General features: G+C 33.1%; 1 protein-coding gene across 2 annotated transcripts in view; it reads left to right on the top strand.

Moving 5' to 3' along the window:
- Positions 1-13,744, top strand: part of LOC133193474 (adenomatous polyposis coli protein-like) — a 70,496-nt gene that overhangs the window by 21,972 nt on the left and 34,780 nt on the right. For both annotated transcript variants that reach the window (XM_061329437.1, XM_061329438.1), the window contains one exon: positions 9,434-9,616. In XM_061329437.1, coding sequence (XP_061185421.1) covers positions 9,434-9,616 — 183 coding nt within the window. The remainder of the gene's footprint in view (positions 1-9,433; positions 9,617-13,744) is intronic.

A 13,744-nucleotide genomic window follows, 5' to 3' on the forward strand; every position in this document is an offset into this window, starting at 1 on the left:
ACATTTTGGGGGAAGATCAAAAGATCAATATCGAATTAAAAAACTGAATTTGAATACTGTGGAATCATTTTAATTCGTGGGGGTCAATGTTCGTGGGCAAGCAAAATTTTGCTTGTTCATGGGGACGTAATTTCGTGGGTAACTTGTTTATACGGTGGTTCAATGAATCAATGTGTTTACAAAATAAACGTTCATGGGGATGTAAATTCGTGGGCAAGGGTGACCCATGAAATCCACGAACATTGGTCCCCCACGAACAATGATGATTCCACAGTAGTTAAGGGGTGAGGGTAAAAAGCCCCAAAAGTCTGTGTTGTCCCACATTGATAATTACACTATGAAATGCATATTGTAAAGTGAAAATTTATGTTATTCATATTTGAAATGTTTTTTTTTAATAAACAAAACAAATATAAGTTGAACTTTTTTACAGTGTTATAAATACTTAGTAATCAAAATTGAATCAACATTCATCCCATTTTTTTTGGTTTTGGGGGTGGTTCTTTATAAAAACTACATGTATTTTTTTTAATGATTTTTTGGTCTTTAGAAAATTTTAATAAAAGCTAACAAGTTTAAAAATTTTCATTAATATCATACATGTTTTTATGCCCTGCCATGAATATGGACAGGATACAGGGCTCTCGATTCTCTATAATTGGGGCCGTTGAATGGCCCCATTCTCAATGCAAAAAGGTACTTTTTTCCCAAAAGAAAGGTGTAAACTTCCCAATTTTTTATAGCAAAATATATTTTTTTTAAGAATCAAAATCGATGAAACTTATTGCCAAAAAACAAACACTTACAAGTGAAAGTGAAACAAACTAGTTCTATGTACGACTGTATTAATTAGTTTACGCCATATATATATTCGTAAACCACCAGTCAGTCAGTCTCACGCTGAATCTGAAAACCACGATGATCAAAGAAAATCGGGAGGATGTGACTAGTGACTGTCACTCAGAAAGACAAATAACTGCAATTTCAACACTCAAAGTTAGAAATGAGCAAAGCCAATGTACTTCCATATGTAGCCTACCCATGTTTGTTCTGGTTAAAAGTTTATTTAAAACCAGAATTAAATTGATGACAAAATGCTAGAAAAGCAAAATTTGAGGGTTTTTTTATGAATGTTGGTTTTCCCAAAATGAAGGTAATTTTCCCAATTTGAACAGCCCTGGTCCCTGTCCCAAAAAGTGGTGTGAGAACCCTGGGGTATATCGTGTTTGTGATGTCCATCTTCTGTCCTTTCTTTGACTTTGGCCCCCTTTTTCTTAAATTTCCATTTATCTCAGTTTCAAAGAAACTATTCAAGATATTTTTATGTAGGCATATGCAATGATACATAATTTGGGGAGAATTCATCAAGTTGTCCATTTTGTTTTTTTACCTTGACCTTCCCAATGACCTTTGACTTTACTATTTATTGTGTATAAACTCAGTTTTAAAGAAACTTTTTTAGAATTTTCATCAAACTTCATACACTTGCTCAAATTATCATGTTTCATTGCTTATGAACCCTAGGCTGGACATTCATGTCCTATGGACATATTTCTAGCTTTTATAACATTTAAGGAATGAAGCTCATTTTAACCTATGTTATATGATAGACCATAACTTGGGGCAGTTTACTTTATAAACCGCGAAGCGGTTTATAAAAAAACGTAAACTGCCCCAAGTTATGTTATATCCAGACCTGTTTACTCTTACGATTTCGCTGTATTTTGTACGGATTTTCAGTCCAAAATACGTCTCACGTTTTGCTATAACGAAAATACGGAAATCCCTTCATATGGATTTTAGCAATTAGTTTTCGTTATCTGTCTCAGTTTGACGCTTTTTAATCGCTAAAAAAGATAAAAATTTCAAACATTTAAGTTGCCAAAACGCGGTGGTTTAAAGAAATGATAGAAATCACTCAAAAGAAAGCAGGGTATGATGTTTTGCTTTGTTATTAAACCATGTTTTGGTAATCAGAAATGTAGTTGTTTTCTAGTAATATATGTACAGTCGATGAAAAGTGAAATCTTACGGGCAAATGCCAAATCTCACTGACAAATCTAATAAAAAAATACTGAGAGACAACAATTTGGGTAAACAGGTCTGTATATCGTATAACATAGGTTAAAATAAGCTTCATTCCTTATAATTTAATTTCAGTGTAGACAATAAGACAATTTTTCCTCCAAAAATGGCTTCAAATTGAGCATATTTTGGAAGTAAAGTCAAGCGGAGTAATATGTTTTTGACGTAACTCATTGTGACGTAGGCAACTTATATGATATAAACGAAATCTTTTATCCAATCAAATGACGTGTTGCAACTAAAATTAAATTATTAGGTTTTGTGAAAAAGAGACTGGTGTAGTTGTATTTTATGTTGTTTTGACTTTGACATGAGGATTTTACTGCCCCCTTTGTAAAATAATGTTACATATAGAGAATACATACCCTTTCCCATATCATACCCTGTATAAGCCGAGACATCAATATCAGCATGAGGGCCGGAGGCCTGAAAGTTGACATTTGGTCAAGGGTTGATACAGAGTGTGATATGAAAAGGGTATGTTTTATTATATGCATTACATACTTACAAATACTATGAATAATTTATGTTCAGTATGATTTTATTTGTAAACCATTTCTTACAACACTTATTACGACAAATTTGATCAAAAAAGGAAAAATTAGCACTTCAGTTTTTCCCATTAAAAGTAAAGGTAAGCAGGGTTACAGATTGAAATAAGTAAATAAGGAATAAATAGGACAGCTAGCATATGTACCAGAAAAGTAATAGGCAATTCTGTCTTAAACCTTCCCAAGTTATAGGCTAATTTTGACAATACATGTATTCACTTCTTCAACCTGATAATTATATTTGAAATCAGGTGAATGCAAATAAAAGTGATAATTATAAATAGAGTATTGAAGAAGTGTAACTCAATCATGCAATTTATTTTATTCCTGAGATCTTTTTTTTTCAAATTTAGTCATATTTTTCTCTTGGATTCTCAATAAGTCATCTAGCCAGTTAATTGCCATCATGCCCATTGTCTCAAGCCATGGTCTGAAGTACACATATAGCTCTATCCTACCTATGGCAAGAATGGGAGAGGATTGTACATTTTGCCAAAAGTTGAATGCCAGTAGAACGAATATATTATTAGGGCCCCGCAAGAATTTACGGGTGCCCTATAGTAATCTGTCTGACCGTCCATCTGTCTGTCTGTCCGTCTGTCATTCTTCCGTCCACAAATTTTCTGTTTTTTTTTTCTAATAACTTTTTTTGTAGTTGACCAATTAAGTTCAAATTTGGTATGTTGGTTGAAGAGGCAGTAAGACATATTTTGATGCTAAGTTTGGTTCTCTGTGTCATCCAGTTTGGAGCTGGGGTGGTGGGGTAGATTCCTTAACTTTACATTAGAATGAATGCCAGGGCAAAGAGAGATAACTGCTGAGAATGTTCCTATTGTAAACTATGAAAGCTGCGACTAGTCCCATGGGATTATTTAACTTTCCTCTTGAAGAAAATCCAAAGCATTATCTGTTTCTGTCAAATTGAGATTAATTAACACCTCTGTCTGCATATGAAGTTTGTTTTGAAGTTAAGGTCAATTCTGAATGATGTTTACATTCTCTGAAATGTGGATTTAAAAAATGTTCATACTTTATTTTGGTAAAATATACAAGAGTTATGATTTTACATAAATGTACATGAGTTATTATTTTACATAAAAACAAGATATACATAAAGATATGTTTTTTTTTTTTTTTTTTTTTTTATTTATTTTATTTATTTATTTACTTTTTTTTTTGGCTGCCATATGTAAATTCAAGAATACTATTAATTTTAACAGGTAGTCCAATAATAAACTCATTCTATCATTACTGAAAGAGTTCTTATTGTAAACTTGGAAGAAAAGGATGAGAGAGCAGTACAATTAATCCCTTGGGATTAATTATCTTGTCTGGGGCAGAAAATTTTCCAGGCTTATCTTTATTTGTCACTTTGAGATAAATTAACCTTTGTCTGCAACTGATGTTTGTTTTGAAGTTAAGGTCAAGCCTGGGTGTATTCACTGAAGGCTGGCATTTTATAAAACACATGCTTTATTCTTGTTTAAATACACATTTAATTGAGTTATTATAGATATGATGTTTTTACTGCCTTATGTAAATACAGGGATACTCTTTACAGGTTGTTGGATATTTAGGAATTATCTTGAAATTTTATTAATACAGTTGTTATTGCATATTCTTCTTCATATATTTTTAAATTTTTGGAATCACTTAAAATTCTCATTCTGTAAGCTATACCCTTATATTTCTACCCCTCGGCGGGGCCCTTGCTGACTGGTCAGTTTTCTAGTTTTGCTATAGTAAATTTTCCTTTATATGCCCCCCCCCCAACTTTTGTTGCAGGTAGGTCGTGCAGAGGCAAATTCCAGGATTTGAATGGTTAATTACCTTCTTTTTTCTTTTTATGCCCCAGGAAAAGATCCCGGGGGTATATTGTTTTTGTCCTGTCTGTCTGTCTGTTGTCAACTTTAACTTTGCCCATAACTTTTGATTGGTTGAAGCTATGAATTTCATATTTCACATGTGTATTCCTTGTGACAAGACCTTTCTTTGGGTACCATAAAATTTGACCTTTTGACCTTGACCTTGGAGTTTGACCCACTTTTGCAAAATTTTATGAAACTTTAAACTTGGCCATAACTTCTGAACAGTTGGTGCTTGCAGTTTCAAACTTCACATGTGTATTCTTTGTCACAAGGCCTTCCTTTGAATACCAACAACTTTGACCTTTTGACCTTGACCTTGGAGTTTGACCTACTTTTGAAAAACTTTAACCTTGGCCATAACTTTTGAATGGTTGGTGCTTGCAGTTTCAAACTTCACATGTGTATTCCTTGTGACAAGACCTTCCTCTGGATATCAACCTCTCTGACCCTTAGACCTTGACCTAGGAGTTTGACCTACTTTTGAAAAAAATTTAACCCTGGCCATAACTTTTGAATGGTTGGAGCTAGGGCTTTCATACTTCACATATGTAATCCTTGTGACAAGACCTTTTTTTAGATACCAACCTCTTTGACCTTTTGACCTTGACCTAGGAGTTTGACCTACTTTTGAAAAAATTATCCTTGGCCATAACTTTTGAATGGTTGATGCTAGGGCTTTCATACTTCACATATGTAATCCTTGTGACATCACCTTCCTTTGGGTACCAACCACTTTGACCCTATGACCTTGACATAAGAGTTTGACCTACTTTTGAAAAACTTTAACCTTGCCCATAACTTTTGAATGGTTGGTGCAAGGGCTTTCATACTTCACATATATAATCCTTGTGACAAGACCTTCGTTTGGATACCAACCAGTTTGACCCTTTGACCTTGACTTAGGAGTTTGATCTACTTTTGAAAAACTTAAACCTTGGCCATAACTTTTGAATGGTTCAGAGCTCCAGATAATTTTTTACCCCAAAGTGTATTTATTCCCTGATTTTTAAATCAATGCAGATTTCACTTTTCAGCAAAATAATCAAAGAGTATTTTGTTAATCTATTGCTCTTTTGACATCTAATGTAATTTTGATCTTGTTATCAAAATAAGTGTTTTTGAAAGATGAATGTCAAAAAAGGACAGTTTCGAATAGTATACGCTTACAAATCAAAATTTCGTTTTTAACACTGTGCTGACCTCCAGCTCCATTCACATAATTAGTTGCATCGCACTTGTATCATTCAATCCATCGTACGCAGTACTTTCGTAGTGTAAAGCTTATTTATGATTGCTAATGCGTAATTGTATGCCCTGTTTTAATTTTTAATGCTTATTTTGAAAAATTCAATGCATATTTCTGCAAAAACACACCTTATCTGGAGCTCTGATGGTTGGTGCAAGGGCTTTCATACTTCACATATGTAATCCTTGTGACAAGACCTTCCTTTGGATATCAACAACTTTGAACTTGACGTTTTACTTACTTTTAAAAAACTTTTACCTTTGCCATAATTTTTGAACAGTTGCAGCTAGGGCTATCAAATTTCACAGGTATATTGCTCGAGACAAGACCTTTCTTTGGGTACCAACATTTTTTATCTTTTGGCCTGGATTTTGACTTGCATTTGAGAAACTTTAACCTTCGCCATAAGCTGCCATACGGGGGCATCAGTGTTTCACAAACACATCTTGTTTGTCATTCTTTTTTTGGGAAGTGATATGACTAGCCTTTAATGTCTGCTCAATGTTAAACTTACAGACCATTTAGGCTGTTCAATTTAACTTTCTTTGGCCATTTTGAATTTTTACTGGCAAATGGACAATAGCTGATGGCAATCTGAAATCCTCCTACAGTCCCTGAAACGTTCTACTTTCCCACTTGAACGGTGAGCGAATGGTGAACGAACGGTGAACGAACGCTGAACGAACGCAGAGCGAACGGTGAGTGAACGATGTGTGAACGCTGAACGCAACTTGGTGAACGATGTGTGAACGCTGAACGGTGAGCGAACGCAGAACGCGAACGGAGCGCAAACGCGAGCGCAAAGTGAACGGTGAACGAACGGTGCCTCTGATCTTTTCCTTGCATTGCAACTATTCTATTGTATTCTAATACCTTGTGCTAAAAAAATAAATAAATAATAAATAAATAAACGAATCAATGAAAATTGTCCAAAAAGACGATACATGCACATTAAGTAAAATTAATTTAAGTTTCTTACAATATTTTCTGCACATATGTACGATGTTTAAATTCAACTTTTTAATAACATGATTTAATAACACGATTTTTATCGCTGTAAAACATTGTGATTGTTACCGAACGCTGTAGCATAACAGATGAAATTAATCTAGTTGTAAAATAAAAAATAATGTTTATTCTTATTTGATATATAAAATGATTACAAATAATGTGGATTTTAGAAGAGAAAACTACGGACTTATAGAATGAATTGCAACGGTTGTAACAACCATACAAGGAGATTCCGTTTAACATAATAAGATAAAAAAAAATTTACAAAGGTATGTGGACCTATTACATAAATACACTCATATTTTAAAATTTTAATGCAATAATATATTTATGTGTCGTCTTATTTTTTATGATGATTTATTGAGCAGACTTCTACATGTATCTGTAGACATGTCCCGGCCGTGATTATACTAGGACAAGATGATACAAAGAGGCAATTAATCATATTATTTGTTTTATATTAAATTTTCATAACTTGATATTTAAGTAATATGCTGTCATAGTTTTTATTAAACAGACAAATGAGAGAGAGAGAGAGAGAAAGAGAGAGAGAGAGATTCGGTTTTAGCCCCCCCCACCCCTTCCTCAAATGTTTGTACCTATATCAAACAAAAATTCTAATTTTTTTTTAATAAATATATCAGGCAGTGAAAGTAACCATTTTTAAATCAACAAATCCATTTGTTTTACAGTCATAATCAGTTTTTATTGTCCTGCTTCAAGTTCACACGAAGTCCACGTGCTTGACCTGTCAATCAAAATCATTCGACACTGTGCAGGTGTGAAAGTCTCGTCACATCGAAGGCAAAGTGTTAGTATTTTCAAGAAGTTTTAACATTTTTTCTTATCATTTCTAGATCTGATTCCAACATTTCTATTAAAAATAAATGAATAAATTACACTGGGAATAAACACTTGGAATGATTAAGCCGCTTGAATTTGAAACATACTCCCTGCCAATTTAAAATATCACTGCCGGCACATGTATTTTGAACTACTGTTGTCTAATTACTCTGTTTAGATGCATGTTTGTTTTGAGACTGAAATTTTTGTGCTACAAAACACATTAACTTCTTTTTAAATGTTAATTAAAATGTACTTGAAATACTAACTAAGTAACCGATTTAGGGGAAAAGGGGGGGGGGGGGGCTCTTAATAATATCGAATGACAAACATATAAAGTTACGGTGAAAAATATCATTACTGCAGAATCACCTTGGTTATATAAATGATAATCATGTTATAAAGGCGTTTCTCTCTATCTAATTAAAGACTTTATATATGTAAAGTAGAAAAAAATTTTTAATGTATTACATTTTAAACAAATATTTTTTTTAAACCACACTATCAATTTAATTCGCTCTAAAGATATTTAATTAACTGGATATCCGCAGTACTGTTTATCATTCTCAGAACAAGTTCTAACATGCATTTCTGTATTATTTGAAAAAAAAGATATGATAGAAATAAATACTTTCGTATTTTTGCTGCAGTTGGTAAATTGACTTCGATTATTATCTATCCATTAACGATTTGTCGTCTTTAACATAACAACAAAATGTTGCAGTGCTTGAAGTAGCAGTATTTTGCAAGTATTTAAATTTAATTTTTCAGCATTGTTCTACATAGGTACATACATGTACTTACAACAACATTTATTTTCCGGATAAATTTTATTAAAAAAAAAATAATTAATAATCTAACAGCTAAGTTAGAATAATAAAAATAAATATTGTAGATAATTTTTTTTCCATAAAATAATGATTCTTTAAACACGGTAGGTTATTTATTAAATTCAAAACCTGTAAATCCTTACTTAAAAAAAGATAAGTCCTTTCACTTCGGAGTTCCGAATGACACTGAAGACTGAATGATAAGTGAACGCTGAACGCAAGGTGAACGCAAAGTGAACGAACGAAGAGCGAACGGTGAACGCTTTGTGAACGGTGAACGCGAGCGCATGGTGAACGCTGAACGCAAAACTGTGAACGGAGAGCGAACGGTGAACGAACAGTGAACGAACGGTGAGCGAACGGAAAAATGGGAAAGTAGAACGTTTCAGGGACTGTACATCACAATTCAATGTATTTTATCACTTTTGATCGCAGTCAGAATGCTAAGTGTTGTAAGAAATGGTTTACAAATAAAATTACACTGTACCTTAATATACATGTATATCCATTTATATGATGTTTGATTGTTAGTTTAGTCTGCTGTAAGTATAATTTACTAAAGTGAAAAAAAGAAAAAGTTCCAAAGTTAATAGAGGGGTTCAGCAAGAGGTGCATTATGTCTCCATAATACATGGCTGAGGCATGCGTTACAGATACGTAATGCGAGGTACTGATACACCTACTCTGATGTCAGGCATACTGCATAAGCAAAGAAGACCTGTTTTTATTACTAAGTATGTAATAAATACATTCAATTAAAATTAAAGCACTGGCCAAATGTCAAATGTGTTACTTCCAATGAAAATCGCTTCTTAAATTCAGAGATTTGGTGTGATAACAAAGTTGTTAACAAATACATACTTGACAAAATATATAAGGGAAAAGTGGTATTCATTTGATAAGAAAAATTCTGTTCTTTAATGTGGGATATAAAAAGTACTGATGATGTTGTGTTATGATAATGATCATTTCTTTGATGACTCTCTACTTTGATTACAGTACCCCAAAGACAAAGAGTTGATGCGACGTAAAATAGAATACGAAGGTAAACAGATTCAGGAAATGTTTCTACAGAACCTCGGGACGGCGGAACAAATCTCCCAGAGACAGGAATTACGTCTGTCACGAATCAGCTCAATAGAAACAGAAATGTTGGAACTGCAGAAGACAAAGAAACTCAAGGTAAAGAATTAGGGCATCACATAGACTGACTGCTTGTATTATACAAATTTCCAGAGACCTCATATGGATTGTGCAGCATGTATTATGCAATTTTTTAGGGACCTCATACAGATTGTGCTTCTTGTGTTAAATGCTAGGAACCTCAGAGGGCTTGTGCTGCTAATCTTTTGAATTTATGATGCACCCAAATAGATTGCTGTGTTTATATATATCCAATGGGCTTCAGATAGGCTATTTGGCTATTCTACTAATATTTCTTTACAATTTGTAATGGACCTCAGATATAATTTGCTATTAATTTATCAGGATCTTAAGGTTACGATTCTAATATTGTGTTAAGGAGAATTAGACCCCTGTCTCCAATTTTACACATCAATGTATACACCATTGTGTCTACAATGTTACACTGCTTAGATGCAAAATAGTACAAGTGTTGTTCCCATATACGTGGGTTGTATTTTTGGGGGTGAATATAGCAGACTTTTCCCATGAACATGTCTTTAGTCAGTACATTTGTGTTGAGTGTTGTGCAGCTAAATACTGTTAAGATTTCACAAAGTTTCAATCTTTACAAGGATTTTTAACTGGGTTTTCCATGGGAAAAATCTAGTCATTGAAATTATGAAAATGCTGGGCAGGCGCAGAGCTGTGGAAAACTTTTTCAGATAGCCAGTCATTCAGACCAGCAAGAAGACAAAATAAGCCGGTCCAAAGTGATTTTTGCTGGTCCGAAATAGTACGTCGCAAAATTTTTAAAAAAGCATAACATTTATTTATTTCATTAATCTTCTATTTACTTAATAATAAAATAACATTCAGTCTCCATTTCCAAGTCCTCTTCCGTTTTCATTTTTATGACGTCGAGCTCTTGGAGCTCGAACGTCATCTAGCAAGCGCCCAGTTGAAATCGCGACCGGATATGTACGCGACCGAATGTGTCAGTCGATGTATCCGCAATAGAAAATAGCAATAGCTATAAACCATTTCTTTGAAGACGCTCAAAATGAATAATAGCTTGAAAATAAAATTGCATCAACTATATCTGCAATTAATTCTATTGCAAAACAACAATATTATGTTTTATTCTCACACAAGAAAAATGTGATGGTTGTTGCGGATGAATTTCTACAGAAAGGGTGCGTGGAATGACATGAATAACATTTCGGAACGATAACCGTGTAACACAAACAACACAACAGGAGGTAAAATAATTACAAAATTACATAAACACGAATACTACAAGACTAAAAAGATTGAATTTCTAAATCTTAGCTTTACTTATAAAATCTTCTAACCAATTCTATCCTAAAAGCCGATGATATTGACCAGTATTACTGCATTTCTCCATTTCCTCCATTTCCCAGTATACCGTATACCACGCCCGATCGTAACTCGATCGTAATTGTAACAGAACAGAGTCTTGGTTGTAGTTTAGATGCAATCACTAATACAACGCTTTGACATTGGCAATTAGAAAAAATATTATATAAATTCATGAAATCCTTCATAGTTCTTCAACTGACTGATAAGAATTTAGCATGAACATGTTCGACGGTGTCTGGTCAATTCGAACCCTGCTCCATTCGGACCATGACATAAGGCCCCAGACTGTAATTGTGATATTTTGTTTAAAACTATTTTTTTTATTATGTCTCCTGGGTCACTCACTTGACTTATTGCTATCTTCAAATTCAAAATGATCTTTTGAAATTGTTTTTCTTCTTCGACGTCATTGAAGCCTTTCAGGCTTTTGATTTTGCATTTATAACAATACTAGATTTCACCGTTTTTGGGCAGGTGACAATGCCAATTCAGCATAGTAAACGAATTTTTCTGAAACATTAATGCATTTGGGAATTATATAAACCTAGAAAACAAGTCTTAAAAATTTTGAAGAAATTCTGTGCATCAATAATAAAGATATCAACATGATTGATGAAAAAAACGAAATCCGGGACAGTCGGAAGTACTTAGTATAGATTTACCGCTTTCCCAAACTGTGTTTGAATTCTTTACATATTAAGCTTGCCTTTATCTGTTTCTTTATGTTTTCTGCCTAATTCTGCCCCAGTTGTAAATTTAATAGGTCACGAGACCATGCTGGTTTCGCTTTCATTTGCAGCCTCGATCTCGTATAAAGAAAAAGTATTACGCAATCATATGTAAGTATGATAATTAAGCTGGGAAGTGCGTCAATGGTAAATGGAAAAACAAAAAAACAGTTTTTCACAACTCTGCAGGCCAGAGCCTACTGAAAGGGTACATCTACAAATTTCAAGATGGGAACTATTTTTATTTTGCAGTTCAATTGTACATGTATCAGAGATGTGCATATTACTTGGGTTTTGATTTTTGATTATTTATGAGGAACTTAATCATTTTCAAGCAAAATATTCTAATAAGGTACATCGATTTTGTTGGAATGTAACCTCTTACAGTTTTCAGAAGAGAAAGTTTTTATATACCAGTACTGTTCACACAAAAGAAAACTTGTCTTGCTGTCACATTGAAACCCTTGTTATTTTATGATAGTAAAATGGAATTTGGTTTAACATTTATTTTTGCAGTAAGTGTTGCACATATGTGATTTTCTAATTTGTTAATCACTACAAATTGTTCATTTTATTTTCATTTATGTATGTGAGAACTGTCAAGGAACTGAAACTGTACTGTGATAATACACTCTGTATAATAGTGCATAAGATACCTCTCTGGTGACGGAGTTGCTAAGGCCAAAAAAAATATTCTTTTGTTTCTCAGGCACTGCTGCACAGGTTGAACACTGCCACATTGATCAATTTTATTGACATACTGAAAAGGGAAATAACTCAATTTTCTATTTTTCCAAGTTGAAAAAGAAAATTTTAGTTATTGCCCTTTCCATACATGCTAGAAAGAAATATCTATAGTTTAATGAATTAATTTTTTCATAAAAATGTTTGCAATAACATTGATTAAATCTGAGTACATATTATATCTAATATATGAGTACAGAAAAGAAAGAATCAGTTGATATCATCATTTTTTTGACTGATAAGGAATAAAAAAGAGATGCCTGCTTCACTACCATATAGATGACTTTCAATTCTAAAGAGTTATTTTCTCTTTGTTGGAGTAATGATAATTTTTCTCATTACATCTTTTTAAACTTACCTGTAAATGTTTTAAACTTTCAAATGCTTTCGAACAATTTTGTAACATTCTTGTATTACCATGGTATGGGGCATCAAAGAAAACTTAAAGTGACACTGTGACGGACAAACGGGAAAATTGACAACAGTAGAATTTTTGCATGACACATGCAAATTTTGTTCAGTTCTTGAAGATATTAGGTTTCAGAAAATTACAGGTTTCAGAACAAAAAAAAAATCTAATTTAATGGAGAAAAATAAAAGTAAAAAAAATCTTTGTATAACCCATCACAAAAATATTGCTTCACTTCTTCCTCTTTATTGTACGCATGCACTGAAAAGTTGAAGAATTTACCATGGTTTCAATTCCATAGATATAAATGTCGGATGACTGAGAATTTTGACACAATCTTCAAAAAAGATGATCAAAACTTATTCCTTACTTCTGCTTGCCCCAATTCAATGTTGTTCACAAGTTTAACGCTAAAAATAAAGGACTCGTGACCTTGACATTCTTGACATTGACGATAAAAACAAAGCAATAGGTACAGCATTTGTTTTTCCGGCACTTATATTTTACAGTTTTTTTTCTTGCTTTACAGTGCAGTTGAGTTGTCAAAACTTGGCTATATTCATATTTCACAGATATCTTTTGTTTTGTGATACAATTTTCTTAAAAGAAACACATTGTTTTGACTCATTATGCAACTTTAATGAACATATACATACAGATGTAATTTGATGTAAGATACTGCCCCCTAATGTTCGTAATAATATAAAGCGAAAACAGTGGGTTACACAAATTGACCCCAAATTGACCCCGCAGAGGGAAATAACTTTTGTAAATACGAAAGTTTTCAATCAAATTTTGAAATTTTTGGCGTGAGAAACTAAAGATATATATATTTTTGCCTTATCCTTGGCTGTTTAGTTATGAGTCCTGAATTAGGCAATGACTGTAGAGGATACTGATCTGGGATTTTACCATCAGCTTTAA

The sequence above is a fragment of the Saccostrea echinata genome, unplaced genomic scaffold (assembly GCF_033153115.1).
Source record: "Saccostrea echinata isolate AGI-Se365-2 ecotype Australia unplaced genomic scaffold, CSIRO_AGI_Sech_v1 ptg000027l, whole genome shotgun sequence".
Classification (NCBI taxonomy): Eukaryota; Metazoa; Mollusca; class Bivalvia; order Ostreida; family Ostreidae; genus Saccostrea; species Saccostrea echinata.